Genomic DNA, 18,363 nt, shown 5'->3' with positions numbered 1-18,363 from the left:
GTAACGGGAACAACTAGTCTGCAGGAATACATATTCAAAAACAGAAAGCAAGTTAATTCTGTCAAAAATAATTTCTATGCACATTGCTTTACATGAATTAAAATTCAGCATAAATAAGAGACTAGAAACTTGAATCTTTCTGAACCACGAAGACATGAAAGATTCCTAAGAAAACTCTGCAGTTTAAACATAGTTTAAATGCCACATTCACTCAGAATAACAAGAAGAAAGAAAATTTTGTGGTATTTCTCTTGGAAGCACATGAAAACACCAAAGTGAACATATTCAGCAACAAAATGTACTGTGGACCTTTTGTATCATAAAATGAGACATTAAGTACAAAAACGTCCAAAACAACATGAGTCTTTGTAGAAATACATCTCTCTCTTCAGCCTGTGGTACAACCTTACAGCAAACCAAAAGCCTCTGGTCTCCTGGGGCACTGGGAGTTCCTACAAGACACAGACCAAGCCCTGACAGTATGCTCTCCTTTACACAAACCTTTGGGTACAAGATGTCACCAGGATAAAACTAGGTGCTAGGCAGACTGCAGTATTTGTTTAAAGCTAACCAAAAGTCCACTTCTGCAAGCTCTGCGAATTTTGTTTTTTAGGATCCTCTACACTTCAGGCAGATCAAATTGGAGAGGGACAAGCTAATTCCTAACTACAATATACATGCTGGAGTATTATTAAGATCAAATAAAATAAAATAAAATAAAACAAAACCACACAGACACACTTCTGTAGATCTCCTAGTGCTGTCAGAAAAAGGGGTGACTATGACATAATGATACGTATTTGGCCCCATATAGACACTCCTTCAGAGATCCACCTTTGAGGGACCATAGATTCAGTACTGCTTGGGAGGAAAAAATGCTTTAGGGTCCCTCCAGCTCAACTTTTAGCTTTTCTTAGCATTTCTTGGCAAAGGATTTGTTGTCATTTTAAATATCACTTGTGGAAAACTGTAATAGGAGCCACTTAATAGTTTCCCTCTGTTACTGAGTAATAGCAAGCAATTAGCTTAACTCAGTTTATCTTCTCAGCAGATACCTGGTTGGGTCACTCATCGGCTTTCAAGCCACCACCACAGGAAGATGAAGGGTGGAGGAGAGAGGGTAGGCTCCACTCCACAGAGTTTTTATTTCATGCTACTTACAGACTCTCCAGAAAGTCTACACACCTTAATAATGCAATCAAATTGAACCATTGTGCTGGTTCAGCACAGCCTTCAGACTCCCTAGAAATACTGTTATCTTAGGACATAAGCCCAATTCTTACCCCCTCCATGCTTGCCTTTAACTAACAGAATCACAGCCTCTTTCTTTTTAGCAGCACAGCAATAACAACAAACTCTGGACAGTAGACCCCTATTTGTCTGTTTGTATATTTGACTAACAGAAAACACTCAATTAATTATAAAATAAGAAACCTGAGTTCCCCTAGATATGGATTTATTACAGCCTCCATTTGTAGTTACGAGTTCAAAAGTCGGAGCTCTCTGGACCCACTAATGCAAATATTTTTACAGCTTCATTCCTGTTTAAACAGGAAGGTTTTGTACACTCATGAAATTCTTTGAAATATTGAAATAAAAGAAGTTGTTATTCCCTATAGCTCAGTTGAAAGACTTTTATCTTCCATCATCGATTTTTAAAAATTGCTTGAAAATACTCACTCTGTAAACATAGCCTTATTTCCAAATTGCCCTTGCACAGATTTCACAGTAGTAGTACATTCTGGATTCTCACATTTTAACTCCTGAAGGAAAACTTTTATCTTTGGACAGATTTTACTTTTTTAAAAACAGTACTCCTACTACTTTATTATAGCTGATCAGTTCAATCTGTTGATATTTATATTCCTGGCCCTAAATAATATCCTACTCAAAGAGAAGCTAAGTGCAAAACAACTTTCAGGAGGAAGAGGACTTGTGCCATATTTGCATTGCCACTTGGGCCAAGTACCGAGAAAGATGGGAATACTTCACTCAAGTAGTTCCAGGAAAATTGCATTTGATCAGTGAGTGACTAAGTGAAAAGCACCAGGGATAGTCCAGCATTGCTACAACTTACAAAACTGGAAGGCATCATTGCAATCCTGACTTCTTGCACAACAAACGCCACAGAGAGAAAAATCCAATATTCTTCATTTGCTGCTTTCCCGACAGCCAAGACTCAAATTACAGCACCAGATGAAAACAACCCAGATACACTAACAGATTTTCTCCTCACCTTGGGGTTAGGATGCCGACTAATAATTAGGCTGACTGGACCTGGACCACATTCGCTCAGGATGGCGTAGGCCTCACTTAATGCTGCGTGACGCAGACTCACCGAATCTGCCTCCAGGATCTGGTCACCCCGACTGCAGAGAGACACAGAGCCAGTTAATCTCAACTGCCTTTTACAAAAACATTTGTGCTTTCAACTGATAGCCAAGCCTTTTCAAAGATACAAGTGTCTGGAAAAGATCTGACTTGCAAAGAAGCCAGTCTTGCTCTGGCTCCCAGTGATGTGAATGCTTTTAAGTCCTGTTGATTTCAGAAAGGAGGTCCAGAGATCCCTTCTGCATTTACCGTCAGTGCTACAAACCCTCTTAAATCAACAGAGAAAACTGGCTGCATTTGGACCAGAGTGAAAGCAAACTTCAATTCCAGTTCTGCATTCAGATACTTGTCGAGCACAGAAGAGGAAAAATTAGATTCAGATGGGCTGTTCCTTCCCATCATATTGAATTACTTAACACAAACACTGATAAGAAATTCATGGTTTAGATACAAGTTTATGAAATGACTGCAGGAAAAAATTGAGCGCGATAAGCTTGTATTTATTACAATTTAACATATAGAACCCATTAAAAAGAAAAAAAAATTAAAACTCTTCTGAAAGGGAAGCACAGATTGTTTAGTTTTGTTTTCCCCATTTCTTAACTCTTGCTCATGGCACTCAGACATCTGGAACTAGTCAAAAGAAAAGATCATCAACTAGGGATATCATTAAAGCATTTGCCATAATTACTAAAGTATTTGCTTTAAATAGACAAATAATTTATTGCTGCTGATTTATGTTGGGCTACTTGTGACAATGGAAATGAGTTTGCACTGTGAGTCCACATACCAAAGACAATTGCACGTGGCAGCCTTCAGTAACCTGTACTTCTGGTGCAGGCTTAGGAAAGTAAAGCGTGATCTACCGGTTGTGTAATCACGCCACTGCTCTGCCCATCTTTTAGATTTACATAGCTATTAAAAACTACACAGAGTCATTTACACAGGCACATGACAGAGGGGGAGCTTAGACACAGAGGAGCTAGATTCAAACCTCTCCCGGTATTCCAAAGCCAGTACTTGATACACGAAGTTTTCCAAAAATCAAAACCATCCTCTAAGTTTTGGCTTATGGAGCCATAAACCGTTGATGGGACAACAGAAGCAATGTCTCAAAGAAGCAAGCTAGAAATCTGGGAAGCATGCCTGGATATAATCAATCACTTAAACCTAATAAACAATACAGCTGTTACATACAGATGCAACCAGCACTGCAATCTTTTCCAAAGAGGCTTACAAGAAAGCCAGTTAGCATTAAACTCTGTTTCCTATAGACATTTCTACATGGTAAGAACTTTCAAGGGTTTTGGCATGGATGTCACCATAAAATTATCTTCTTCCTTTATTCCAAAAAATTAACTGCTCTATCACAGTTTTCCTGGTAAACAAGGAAACAGAAGGCACTCTCTACCCATGTGAAAGCAAGGCATTTGCTCTGCCTCTCTGCACCAGTGCTCAGGCCACACATTCAGTGTGGATCACACAGTCCCAGCGGGTCTTCAGTGCAGCCTCTCCTCCTGAGCGATGCTCCCAGCGCCCACCAGCATTATTATGCAGGAACGCAGAAACGTGGAAGATTTCCTCCAATGGTTTCTAAAAACGAAGTCTCCAGGAGAGGAACAGCAAATAACTTTCTGTCACTTAATCCAATGTAAAGCACAAGGGAACCCTAGGAATGATTGCTTCTCTCTCTTACAGCTCCTTAAAGACATCCAAACTCCATGACTGAGTAAATGAGATGGGCAGGTCAGCCTGCAGCAATCCTGCCAGACAGACAGTAAGGGCAGAAAAGTGCTGCTGCAGCCATGGGCACAGTCAGCTGCAAGAACATCTCCCCCAGCTCTTTCTATGAGAGTTTCAGGTGACTGAGCTTTTAGCAGAGCTCTGCAAATTTCCTCCCAATCTGGGGTCTCTGGCTGCAGCTCTGATAAAAAGACATGAGGCTGCACTTCTTGCTGCTCCCCTTTCTCAAAGGGTGCTATTAGGCTCAGCTTTCTGTACAGAGAATTAAAACACAACCCCAAACCTTAACGATCGTGCTGCTTCCACCACACAGAATAATGTTTCCTGGGTATTTAATACCACTTTGGAATGCCTTTATTTAAATGTTTTCTTTTTGGTCAACTCTTAAGTATAAATCCCCTCCCTGAGACATCAACCAGCTGGTGAAAACAAAGTCTCAATCGATTTTATTGTAAAACCACTCCAGCATGTTTCTGCTTTAACTAACCTTAATCTGCCATCCATTTTAGCCACTGATCCTGGGGCCAAGCTGTGAATGTATATCCCTGGAGAACTGTTTTCCAGTGTGAGACAACAGGCACCAATGCCGAGCCCAACCCCTGGCTCTGTGAAAAACAAGTACAAAGAAAAGTAGCAGATTGTAATCACACAGGACACACAAATGTTTGTGTTCCCACGTCCCATCTGAGACCAAGACTCATGTATTGTTTCAGGGCTGGCCTTAGGTGCAGTCAGTCAGGAAGCCAAGACCAACAGTGGAAATCAGGATTGAAAATATCTGATCCTGACTGTTTTCTGAGATCCATCACTCCCAGCAAATTTTCTGTGTGCCGTGGGAACTGCCTGGAAATGTCACTCAAGGTTTGATCTGGTCCAAGGCAAAAAGGAGTGGGGGCAGCAATCCAATAAAGATGTCACTTAAAATTATGGCAGAAAACGTGAGCATAGAAGATGCTGCCAACTATACTGCTCTCTTTTGTTAAATACCTGCAAGGCATTCCTCAGCAAAGAGGCATGAAGAAAGGTGAAGTGTTAGCTGTGGTTCGATGATTACTTCTGTCCACTTTCACCTTTGCTTTCCTTCAGGTAACAGCATTCCTAAATTAGGAATTGCTGGACATCTTACCTTCTCTCTCCAAATTTTGAATCTCATTAAAACTAACTTATTTTAAGACCTTAAAATAGGCATATTTGTCCCACCACATACAGCATATGCTCTAAGTTTATCTTGTGAAATTATTGATAATGAGAGCAAACTTCAGGCAGGAGTCCAAACAGCTCATCTAGGCAATTCTGAGCACTTTGCATGGCTTTGCCTTCCCCAGAGAGGCCTTTTACAAGAACGGCACAGCCATTTGGGCTGCCAAGAGGCTGGTTCACATTTTGCCTGGTATCTCACAGCCTCCCTCTTTCAGCAGCATGGACACTGACTGCTACCCCTAAGAGTCTGCTGACAGTCGAGCAGTGAAACGTGGAAGGGGAAACTCTTCAGAAGTTTTTGCATTAGAAGATGTTTTTCTTCCCCATCCCATGTTCAAGATCAGATGGATATGAGTTGTTGCTCTGGATCTTAAGAGTCTCCCTATTCCTAAAAACTCCTCTAGGAAGCAAGGATTCGTTCTTCAAGCTCATTCCAATGGACCCTCACCTTTATTCAGCGTCACATCCATGACGATCCTGTCCTTTGGGCCGGGTCCTTTGCGGCTGGAGGAAGAACCATCTGCCTCATCGGGCCCAGGGACTGGCATGCCACCGCTAGCGCTGGAGCTGGGGGAGCTAGAGCGGCTCAGCAAGGTGGGAGTCACGCAGGGCGTGAGGCTTGGGCTGCGCAGCCGTGTGCGCACAGTCAGGGTCACCACACCTTTCTTAAGTTGCTGGAGAGACATCAGAGAACCCTGATAAGGCAACATGATACACCAACATCTGCCAGTAAACCTGCATATAGTATTTTGTGGTAGCAAAAGAATATAAATCCAAGGGTATGAAATGGCACTGAAAAAAAGAGGAGCATGAATCTCTACCGTACTACATCCACGTTACCTTAAACCTGTGAATGGCCTCCTGATGGGTCAGTCCTTGTAGAGACTCTCCATTAACTTCTAGGATTTCATCCCCTGGTAATTAGATACAAAAAATGAAGTCAGCAATATATAGACTAGAGGCATGTAAAAAAACCTTTCCTGTACATAAGGCAACCCACTACTATGAGGATTCCAGTTAACTGCTCAGTTAAAAGCCTTTTACTGTCCCTAGTTTTTCACTTGTCCTAATGACTTTGCAAGCTAACAGCGATGAATTAGCAGAGTAAAGACTGTTCTTCAGCAGAGATCCTTAACTTGGCATTCTCATACTAACAAAACAAGCTGAAAACACTACAGATTTTACCTAAAGTCTGAAAACAGATGCTTATAACATGAAGTGCAAAGGGACTATGACACCACCTTTCTTTAAGTATGAACAGGGGAAATGAGAATCTAAGAGAAACACTACAGCATAACACTCCAAAGCCTGTTCAGAGAAAACTAACCTTGCATCCACATGCAGAAAGTAAACATGCCCTCTAACTAAATACCTGTGGATGGAGAAGCATGTAGCCCACACATTGTGACAGACAATGCCCTTCCATGCCAGTGAGGACATCCCGTTGCATTTCTACCTACTTTCAGGCTCTGGGTCTTACTACTTATATCCCAGCTGCGCTGATCAACCTTCATTTTATTAAAAGGAGGGTCAGCATGATCCAGATCCACTTTCTGCAATTTTATTTGCATCTGTGAAAAATTAGATGGGGCCATGTCATCAGCCAAGTCTACCCCTCCTCTCTTTTCTGAGCCCTGGTTAAAAAAAAAAAAAAAAAACCAAAACAAAACAAAAAAAAACGGAAGGAAACGTATGTGAGCTCTGAATAGCCTGCAAAGGCTTGCTCAGTTTATGGGACAGCTGCTACTTATTGGCTTCCCTTAGCAAGTGCACAACCTATGCTGCAGGGACATGAGCTTCCCTCTGGCAGCAAGTGTGAGAGCTGGCACCAAAAGCAGCCTCCAATACAAGAAGTGTGATGAGATGTAAAGAGAGGAATGATGATAGGAGAAGGAGAGAAGTAACACAAGAGCAGCTTTCTGTGGAAAAGAAGTAACACAACCCCTGCAGAAGAGCTGTAAACCACCACTCTGAACTCATGGTCACTTTGTGTTTTCAATAGCGCATAAGGGTCTGTCTGCCTGCCACAGCTCTTGGATCAGGGTGCAAACACACACAGTGCAGGCTACACGTCCAGCTCAGAGATCAAGACTGGAAAAGCAGTAATAAAAATCAGGATATATCTGATTCTCTAGCCAGATGGGTGATCTTACTGCCAATCCCATTCTTTCTCTTTTCTCTTTCTGGTTATGACTCTCACTTGTTGATTCACGTCAAAATCCTACCACGAGGCTCAGAGAGCACAAGGGCCCAAAACAGTCTCTTCCAAGCCTGTCCCTCTGTATAACCCCTTCTTGGACCAGCATCTTTAAGCCAGATGTTGGTTGGATAGATATGTTTCCTGCTATCAATGACCCTCTCCAGCTAAAGAACTGCAGCTTATGGCTTGGGCAAATAAAGTTCACTGAAGAGGAAGGTTAAAAACAAAACAAAACAAAAACTATCAGGCTGTAGTTTCCCCTTCTCAATATGCAATATAATCAAGTTAACTGCTATGAATGATCTTCCCGAGGATGGACAAACAGGGTGTGTTACATCCTCCACAGCCTCTTGTTGATGGCCAGGTGCCTAAATAAAGCTGTACTTGAATTCTTCTGCTGGACTGAAATAATATCCCACTGTGGTCCTTTATATGCAGTTGGATTCTCTCTATCATACCTTCTTTAAGCCTTCCATCAGCAGCCGCTGCTCCATTTGGGAATATAGTCTTCACGAAAATTCCCATGCGTCCGCGAGCAGAATCCTGACCTCCCACAATGCTGAATCCAAGACCCTACAGAAAAGGGAAGAGAAGGCAAAGCTGGCACCTTACTTTATTATCACCTATGTGAGAAAGATTGCTGATAACACACAAGACAAAGGAAAGATGAAAACCTTCTGATGAATTGCACTGCCATCTTACCCTCTGCTTGCATTTCCTAATTTATTTTCATTCTAAGACCAACACACTTATCAGCCCCAAAAGTAGCAGCAGGCACCTTAAACTGAAATAACAAAAATGCTATTTCAAGATGACAGGTTTTTTTAAATGCTGGGTTAATGGCTTTATGTTATCCTCTTCCCGTTTTAAAAACTGTAACACATTGCTTTTAAATTGACAGACAGTGGATTCCCACCCCTAAGATCTCTATCCAGGATTAACTGTAGTTTTCTCTGCTGCCACAGATCCTGCATTTCCTCAGGAAAAAGAAAAGCTTAAGAACATGACATAAGGTCAGTGCTGTAATGTTGGGAATGTAGCTGGAAGGGGGCTGGCGTGGGGGGGCTGCCACGCACATGTACATTTTTAATTATTCTGAAGACATGTACCACGTTGTATTTAAATAAATCTAGATCAATACATTCCCCAGGGCTCCATCTGTTAGCTCTTGCCCCTGTGCTGCCCCGGCTGGCTGTGGGACTGTCTCACAAGGCTGATCAGGGAACGGATGAGCACAGCAGAACGAACCTCTCCCCCTTCTGCTGAGTTATTTCCCAGCTGAATCACTTCCTTGACCCATTCCCCGTCCCCGTATTTCTCCTCTTGTCACTGCTGTACATGTATTTTACAGAATAAAGAGAAAAGTCACTGACCAGGTGGACAAGGGAAGTGGAAAACTGTTGTGCTTCAGTGATCTGAAGCCATGGCTGTTATTATTAGCGCCCTGGGCAGTGCTCTCCAGCTGAGGGATGCTGCCAGGGCAGGCGCTAACACTGTGTTTACAACCCAATACAACAGCCAGCTCTTTTGCTTTAATCCATGAATATAAAGTAGACTACCACATTATGAGCTTCTAGTTAATTTGGTAAGACATTACTGATTTCTAGAAAGGAAGCATCCTAGCTTCCCCATGCAACACAAAATAACTCACCTGTTTGCTGTGCAATTATCAACTGCAAACCAACCTACAGAAAGCAGGAGGCTCCTGGCACTCACTACCTTGCACAGACACAGCAGGTCTCCCCATAGCTCTGTGGGGAGGGTTGGGAGAAATACAGCTGCAAAGTACAGCGGTTCCTACGTTAGCCCACCTTCCCGGAGAAGCACTGCCACTCCATAGCAGAAAAGCACCCCTTACAGATCTAACTACAGGTGAAAAACCAAGGGCAAACACTTGGCTCCAAGCTGCCAACACACAGCAACCCTGTGGAACTACTTTTCAAGTCCCAGGTCTGCATAGAAATAATAAAGCAAATCCAACCACACACATTGTACGTGATGCAACCCCTAACAGAGGTCACCACTCAGAAAGTGGGTGGAAGGCACCCAAAACAGCAGCTGTTTGAGGTGGTTCATGATCACTGGAGTCTGCTTGCTCCCGACTGCTTCCTAGCACCTTGGCGCTAACTGCAGAAAGGCAGGAGAGGGTGGTTTATCCCACAGGGAGAAATAATCTAACTCTTATGAGAAAAATGGTGTTTAAAAAAAAAAAAAAAAAAAAGAAAAATGAAGAAATATTTACTTGGAAATTTCATGGAAGACCTAGAGCTCCCAAAACAAGGAGAGTTGCAGCAACTGTGAGGCAATCTACCGAGAGAGGTCACTATTTCTAACTCTTTGCTAAACTTGCAGCACAACAAGGGATTTGTTTTGTATTTGAGCTTGAAAGCCAAAATAATTCTTTTTAGTCCAAAACATATCCATCTGATTAATTTAAAGAGTATTTCAGAAAAAGGCATGCATATTTTTAGCATATTTAAATGACAGCTCCACTACTAGTGTGGACTGGATTAGGGAAAACAATATAAACCTAGGTTAATGCTTGTCTATTCTCCCTTAGCATTCAGCCAGCTGGTAGCCAGCAAATGTGCAAATGCATCACTGAGGGGAGAAAAGAGGACTCTCTGACCCAGAGAATTCAGTGCTCTTAGATAAGCAATCAACCAGGAACCTGTCTTTGGGTTTAATGCTTCATTTGCAGTGATTTATTTTTTTTAAATGTATCCACAAAGACAGAATATGCTTGTCCATAAATATGCATGCAAACAGGTACTCTTCTGTAGCAGCATCAACTTCGCATAAGCACACATATTTAGAGATTCACTATTAATATTTGATATCTCAGTAACGACCAGATGCATCACATCAGAATGAAAGCCTCCCCACTTCAAGTGCATGATATGAACATTGTTTCTCCCGTATTTTGCAGGTGTAACTTCAGCATTTACATTTTAAATGGGATAGGCTTATCATTATGATTATCATTGGCTACCTTGAGAGCTGCTGGAAGTCCCCGGTATGGGAGACATCTCTCAAATGCCAGCTCTTGCTACATGTTAGAAACCAGTCATGTGCAGAAATCCTCACCTTGCCTTGTCCTTTCATCAGGACAATGTTGGAAATGATGGACGGCTGGGTCAGTCTCCATGGAGATTCCACTTGAGCAGCACTGAAGGAACGGGTGGATTTCTTCACAATATGGTAGTCCTAACAAACATCAGCAAACAAGGGAAGTCACTCTGATTGCTTGGCACAGGCACCAGGATGTCATACCAGGAAAATTGCATGTGTCGGCGAAGAGGGAGTGGGGGATCTTACAGATATATTCAGAAAAATGTCTAAGGCATGAAATCTTAGCTCATTACAGTCGAAGTGAATCTTGCCACAGTAATTTTCCCACATTTTGCACAGTGGGATCATTTTGTAATGTACCAGTCACAATTTAAATCAAAAAGATTAAGGGTAACCTCATGACATACTGAAGTCCTTATCTGCTAAGGAAAAAAAAAAAAAAAAAGCCTACCTCATTTTTTTTAAGTCCGTAGATGTCTAGAACTGCAACTCATAAAATCAGTCTTAGGAACTTCTGGCTTCAGCAACAAGTACCCCCTTCACCACCCTCAGCATAAAGAACATCTCCACAGATGAACAACACATCCCATTTTGGTGCCCAGGCCTGGTTTAGGTTCCCATGATGTACCTACATGGCCTTATTTCACCACCCTTGTTTCTACAGGCTCCAGACAGATTTTGAAGGACTGACCACAGTGAGGTGCTCAGGGTCAGCCCTGCCTCTCTACCCACCTGCCTGGCTCCCGCCGACTCCAGCTGCTGGGGCAGAGAGTGCTTTCTTCCACCCCGAGAATATTTCACAGCTATTTCATAATTTGATTCACCATTTTCCACTGTCAGCTCATCATCTTCTCCTACAGACTCCAAGCGGGATCCAGCACCTAGGGAAAACCACAGAAACATGTCCCGCAAACATCTCAGAGCTGCTTTATCCTCTCACCAGCATGCAATAATCACCTCCTGCAAACCCCAAATTAAACAGTGCCTTAAAAAAAACACTACACAGTTCCTGAATGGGCAGTTAGAAGCTAGTTTTGATCATCCTCAACTAAAAACTTTTCCTGCTGTCACAGGTTTTCTACGATCTTTCAGTGATGCTGAACTCCTCAGTGCTGTCACTTGTGGTAGTAAGGAAAAGCAGAAGATAATTGAGCCAGTAGCTCAGGGACAGAAAAGAAATTCAGTTGTTCTCACCCAACGGCACTTGCTAGTGCACTAAGCTCTCAAGCTTCATTTATTTAAAATTAAAAGACCTGACACTGTAGCAGTATTCATTTCTGGAGGTGTCATGTCACTTTGAGGGAAATTTTTCTGGAATGTAAAAAGGAAAAATGTGCCAAATAAATGCTATTTTCTTTCCTTCTGGCAATGATCCTAGTTGTCTTAAAGAGGAGAAGAGTGCAGAGTTCACTTAAGAAACAGAATTATTTGTCTTGAAGGACATCCTGTAATTAGCCGCTGAGTAGCCCACTCCTTGCACCAGGGCTCCTCCAACTCTCATTTTCTCCGAGGTCCCTACAGGACCCACAGTCACAGCAGTTCCCACACATTTATCCTTGCCATTATCCCACTACGCAGGGAAGGGCCATTAACCTCTATTTTACAGATGAAAACCCAAGACACAGACAGGCCAAATTTGCGCAAGCTCGGGTTCATGACGCGGTTTTAAAATTACTTTAAACCAGTGTTAAGCTGGAGCTGCCACAGAAAGGGGCAGCTCTGCTTTCCTTTCATCCTCACTGCCCCGTCCTTACTCTGGGGATGGGGATCACAAGCCATGGGCTGAGACAAACTCACTGCAAATTTACCCAGGAGAGCCCCAAACCTGATTTCTGCCACCTCCTCCTCACTCGGAGGCTGTGCAAGCATCGCTGCCAGTGCCACAGAGGGATGGTGCACAGAGCTGGGACAGCTGCTCATTTTCCCCTCAGCATTAAAGCAATTCTGGCACCGCACCCATGCAGAACTTGTACCCACTGCCCAGAGTGTAATTTAAACCTGCTTCCCGCTTTGGGGTGTGAAATTACCTCTGGTTTTAAAGCTCCCCTTCCCCAGGCACACAGAGCAGCTGCTGCACACCGCCAAGACAGCTCTCTTGGCAGGACCTGGCATCCTGGCACTTCTTTCACTTCCAAACCCTCCAGGCACCTACAACTAACCCTCTCCCATCACCTCTCCCCTCTCTTCTTCTAGGGGACCAGTTATACTTCTGTGTTCTCTGCCCAGCTCTGAATGCAGCCTCCCTCCCCACATTGCAGCCCAGGCCTGGGACCAGGCTGGGGGATGCTCCAGGCTCACCCACAGCCCAGAGGCATAAGCACTCAGGGGAACATGGCTGGATCCCCAATAAGCCACCAACACACAGCCACAGGGGCTACTGGCAGAGGAGCTCCTGGGAGGATGCTAAAAATATCTGAGTAAATGGAAATTACCGTGAACACACAGGGAGGGAGCCTCAGCAAGTATTAGGGATGAGAACGTGATCGGACTCTCCACACAGGTTACTGTTAAGAACTGGGGACAAAGCAATAGAAAATCTGGGGACTATTCGCCATAATGGATATTTTGGTGATGGCGTGTTGAAACATGTCCCCCACACATACATCAGTATCAGAGCACTCTGAAATATATAGGTAATGTAAACATTAAAAAGAGAGAGAGAAGAGAAAGAAACGAAAGAAACAAAAAAAAAAGAAAGAAGCTTCCAAAATTTTGCTTCATCTTTCTGTCCTTACAATAGTTCAACTCAGGAGGCTGAATGCAAACACCTGACAGCTGGGGTTTTCCTTCCAAATTAAACTCATATGCTCTCCAAAGGAAAGAAATAATATCTCACTTTTAGAGAGCTAAAATAAATACACAACATAAAAATTCTATTATTGCTATCTTTTACCAGGGCACCATTACCTTGGGATCGACTTCTGTATTTCAGTATGCCACTTCCCAGAGTTGGACTCTGGTTGTTTCCTTTGGACACTTCTGCACAAGCTGGATCTTGAGACTTCTCAGTTTCCATCACCTAAAAAAAAATAAAATAAACAAACAAACAAAACCTATTTACTTGTAAACCAGAGAAGTTGATAGAATTCCTCTCATTTTTAGTAAGGGACAGAAAATTCCACAGCATATAATCTTTTTTTCCCCAAAACATGTAATTGTATTAAGCCAGCATGCATTTCTGCAAGTTATTTTCAGCAATGCCTTTGGACATTATTGCAAATCTTACCAATGGGTACAGATGCAGTTCAGTTTGGCCAGGGATCCTCTGCAGGGTACCACACTAATGCCCCCAGAGCACCTCCAGCATCCACAGCACCTCGTTCAGGTTTCTCCGCATGCATTTAAACATAATTTTAATGTAGCTTTCAATGCAGTTTGTTCATCTCGGCAAGCTTCTGGAGACATCACATCTTCATAGAGAAAACCACTTTTCAGAAGTGTTACTTTATTGCTAGTGTCTGGAGCTGAATGCCGATGCAGAATGTATGAAAAGTTATGAAGATTATACAGCTAAGTACTTAAAAGCCTGGAAATGCTGAACTTAAATTTACACATGCAATCGCAACCCTCCTACCCTGAGGAAATGCACCAAGACAGGAGGAGTCTTTACCCACCGTATTTGCCTAGATGCAGGTGACAATACAAGGTGACAACATAGAGCAGCATGGACACCCCCGCCCGCGTCCAGCTCCCACATGGTCAGGAAGAGCAGAGCTGCCCATGTGCAAAGCCGGCAAATATTCTCCCCAACCCACATGTGGTGGAAGACCCTGGCGAGCTCCCTCTCCACTCGCTGCTTCCTTTACCGAGCTACAGCAGTTGCGTTTTCCTAGACGTGCTGCTGCACAGTGATCCTCAACACGCTCCCCATGTGCGCACTTTTTTTTGTTGTTTTACATTTTCACCCCATCACCCGCCGCGCATCCTCTGCGCCATTATTCAGACAGCTCATGGCAAAGATGACAAAATTACCAATACAGCCACTTACTGGTTGCGTTATGCTTATAACGTACTATATAAACAGTTGGAAGTCAGTTTAAAAAAAAAAAATCCCACCCAAATGACCAAAAGCTCTTACTGTTAAAATAATTTCTATTTCCACGAATCAAGCTTAAAAACGGGAGAATCTTCCCCAGAACGTGCCTCCCATCCCCAAACCAAGAAAGCCAAAGTTCACCTTTTGCACAGAGTATAGATTTTGTGATTTCAGTTCACAGGGTAAAAACTTCAGGCAAATGCAAAACTGGCAGATAACAGGAAGCTGGAATGGAAACTGCTTTTTATTCCCCCCCCTTCAACATTAACAGCTACACATAGGTTACACATAGTTTGCACATCCTAGCTAGTTCTTGTTGATTTTTCAAAGTGTTGCAGCAACTACGTCAGAGTCCACTTCTAGTATCACTTGCTTTGCAGCTCACAGCTCCATGTAATCAGATTCATCTGAAGAAGAAAGTAACTGCATCAGACTGAAAAAACCCACCATCCTGGCATGATTTCGCCATCCTAATGAGGGACTTGTTCCAGAAAATAATCCAGATCCAAAAACCCACCCAAGAGACCCAAACCACCATTAATTAGGCCATGGCCAAACTATCACAAACTCTCCCGATGAGAGACGGGGACACCCAGAAGACAGCAGAAATGTTTGGAAGTGAGCCAAGACTTCACAGATCACACAAAGTTATATTGGAATTTACTGCATGAGAGAAAATATTCTGTATTAAGTGACACTGCCTTCCTTGTAGAAAGGTAGGAACCATTTGCACAAACACAGAAAAAAATCACATAGCTGGTGGTTTTAAAGGTGTGCAAAATCATCAGGGGCAGTGTTAACTCTGTGGTGGAGAAATATTTGAAGCACAGGGATGAAGAAAAACAAGAGGGATGCCTCAACAAAGCAGCCATGCATCAGCATGCCGTATTAACCACCCTAACAGACAGGGATGGTTCAACCTGACTTTTCTGGAGCTGAGCACAACCCAGCTCAGGTCCGGAGCTGTAAAGCTGTTTTGTTTCTGAGGTATGCATGGACATGGGAAATTACACCTGGTGAGTCCAAAGCTGGACTGCTTCCTCCAGCTCAGAGCATGGGGCAAAAAAAAACTCAGTTTGCAGCAGTGTACAGAAAGATGCTGAAATCATCACTGCCACAGCCAATTTACACCCCAAGTGCAGGCTCAAGGGTGATGCATTTGGTACACCTTGTGTTTCTACTAGAAAGGGTTTGGTTTGGAGCTTTTTTTGCTTTTATTTATTTTGACTGTGCAACAGCAGCAAAGTACAGACACATTCTGCCATTACATACATTTCCACCTCGTGGGGTGAGAAGAAAGCCAGGTGACAATTGCCACTTGTGTTAAAACCTTGCACCCCCATTCCTTCACCTCATTGCTGCGCAATCCTGGAGGCTGTGAGCCTACAGACAGCAAACCCCCAAACCCCACATGAGCCACATAAGGGCATGTGTGCGCAAACACCAATGCTAGGCAAAGCCTCAAGGCATTCTCAGTGGCTTCCTGAAATTACTTTATCCAACTTGGCTTCAGACTACAATAAGAAACAAAAACATCTAAATTACCTATGTCTGTGTTTATTTCTTATTTTAGCAAAAATACTTTTCTGACATTAATTATAAACACGTAGGGGAAGACACTCTAGCATCTGCAATGAAGTAGATATTCTTTAAATTGTTGAGATTGTCTAATAAACCACCAAGCGTTTTATCCTATTCAGAAAACACTTAGAAATCCAATCCACAAAGCTTGCGAGAACTCCCCAAAGTCATGTGTCTGTAATCTTTGGCTCTCTCGTAACTCGGACAAGAAGAAAAACCCAGCTCCACCTTATCCTTCTGGCCACACGTGAAATGTATCGCTTTACTGTCTCAAGGCGGCTGCCCAGATTTAACCATGCCATTTTAATTTTCCTCACTTTCAAGGAAATGGAGCTTATTATTTCAGTTCTGTACGTCTCTTATTAAACTAAACCAGTAAATCCTGCCCAACCCCATCCCGGCATTAAGGACAAGGGGAGCTTTAACACACAGAGTAGTTTGGAGGGAGATCTAAAAATAGAGCCCATTTTGCCAGTTCATTAAGTAGCTCTGGGATCAAGTAATGGTGACATCTCAATTGATTTCAAAGGAAACGGCGCTATCACGGACACACGGTCCTGGCACCGCACCAGAACGAACAACTGCCCCCGGAGTCCTCACTCGGGCAAAGCTCCAGCGTGACCAGACCCTTAATTAGGCAAGACGAGGAGCAGGATTATGAGAGCACATTGTTTAACCACAAACAGCTTGGCAATCGTTGCTGATCTATGAAAACAAGGCGGCACACAGGGGATGATACAATTTAATAAGAAAACTGCTTTACTGCTGCCGTCACAGAGCTCCTAAGCTCCTGCCTTTCCCACCAGTGAGCCCACCCGACTCCGCAGGGCACAGCCTGCCAGCTTTCTCTGCTGAGGAGAGCCAGCAGCATATAGACAAGTTTAACCTGATAGTTAGGGAGCAAAACAGCAGGAATTAGAATGACGGCATGCCAAATTCAGCCCTGCTACCTGTACCGGCAAAGTAAGTCCACTAGCAAGTCCGCTGCCCTTCTCTAGAACAGCAATGTGAAAGAGGAACGGCTGTGCCTCTGCACACAGCAACCCTGCACAAGCTCCACAGGGTAATTCCTCATCTTCTTCAGCCCTGACTCAGCTGGGACAGTTCTTCCTCAAGCACCACTGCCCCAAACATATTTAATCACTAAACACCCCAACATCGCTTTCTGTAGGGCAGCCAGCAGGATGAACCCAACAAGTCTCCAAGAGGAGCCAGCACCAGACCCTGCAGTGAAAAGTGCAAAACGCCTGATGCAAACCTGGCTTCACCTGGTCCCTGTACAAAGTCTTTCTTCCTAGTCCCTTGAGACTAGCTGATGCCTTAAAGGCTTTAACCTTTCCAAAAGTTTTAGAGATTTTCTTCCAAGATCTATTATAATTCTAGGTGTTCCAGTTATTTGTGCAATTATTTATTGCTTTATTGGGCACAGCATGCTTTAAGCCTTAAATGTATCTGATAGGCAGGGCACTCCACAGGCCCCTTTACCTTGCACAGAAAGTAAAATACCTTCGCTTTTAAATTATCTCTTTTTCAATTTAATTGAATCCATCTCCCAGATAAATTACAAACTGCAGCACTATAATTTACCAGAATTAACCCTGCAAACAATGCAGAGGACATGGATTTTCTAATCTTGGCTAGCAGTGAGTTTTCCGTATCTTACTGTTCTGTTTTAGGGTATGCACAAAGCTGCCCAGATTCTGGAACGAGCCGGACGAGCCAGGACACACCGCATCAGGGGCTGCAGCACCCAGGGGCACCTTCCTGGAACACAGCCCCCTTGGCTGAACCTTGGAGCTCAGCACAAGTTCAAATTAAACCCAGACTTAAGCGTTCTTGGTGCCAGCTCAGGACTCCCCTCTTTCAAAGGGCATTGCATTGCTGCTTCCCTCTGTCATGGCACAGAGATCCAAATGGAGCCAGGGATGAAGGAAAAGAGGACGAATGTCACCTCCATGTCAGCACTAATTCAGTGACTTAACAGGCATCTTAGAAAAATCTGGTGCCCTGGTTTCTCCTCCAGCACGAAGCTGCCAAGGCAGACAGCAGCTCTGCAGGTTGGCCAGGGCAGGCTCCACCAGCGAGGCTCCAGGAGAGCTCAGATCTGGGCTATATTTAGCACTCGTCGTGAAACAAAGCACTGGCCACCTTCCCCAGCAGCTCGTCTGGGAACTACCCGTGCCGGTACCACTGGGTTCAG

The 18,363-nt window shown here is 43.5% G+C and overlaps 1 protein-coding gene across 1 annotated transcript in view; it reads right to left on the bottom strand.

Annotated features, from left to right (window-relative positions):
- Nucleotides 1-18,363, bottom strand: part of PDZD2 (PDZ domain containing 2) — a 137,987-nt gene that overhangs the window by 23,877 nt on the left and 95,747 nt on the right. The window contains exons 6-13 of the mRNA XM_086479822.1: nt 13,454-13,565; nt 11,279-11,427; nt 10,562-10,681; nt 7,933-8,047; nt 6,115-6,188; nt 5,723-5,948; nt 4,562-4,679; nt 2,237-2,369 (exon numbers count right to left, since the gene is read on the bottom strand). Of these exons, the coding sequence (XP_086335948.1) occupies nt 2,237-2,369; nt 4,562-4,679; nt 5,723-5,948; nt 6,115-6,188; nt 7,933-8,047; nt 10,562-10,681; nt 11,279-11,427; nt 13,454-13,565 (1,047 nt within the window). The remainder of the gene's footprint in view (nt 1-2,236; nt 2,370-4,561; nt 4,680-5,722; nt 5,949-6,114; nt 6,189-7,932; nt 8,048-10,561; nt 10,682-11,278; nt 11,428-13,453; nt 13,566-18,363) is intronic.

Source organism: Leptosomus discolor, chromosome Z, assembly GCF_034619465.1.
Source record: "Leptosomus discolor isolate bLepDis1 chromosome Z, bLepDis1.hap2, whole genome shotgun sequence".
Classification (NCBI taxonomy): Eukaryota; Metazoa; Chordata; class Aves; order Leptosomiformes; family Leptosomidae; genus Leptosomus; species Leptosomus discolor.
Note: the sequence above shows the minus strand (reverse complement) of the source record. Positions and strands in the feature narration are given on the sequence as shown.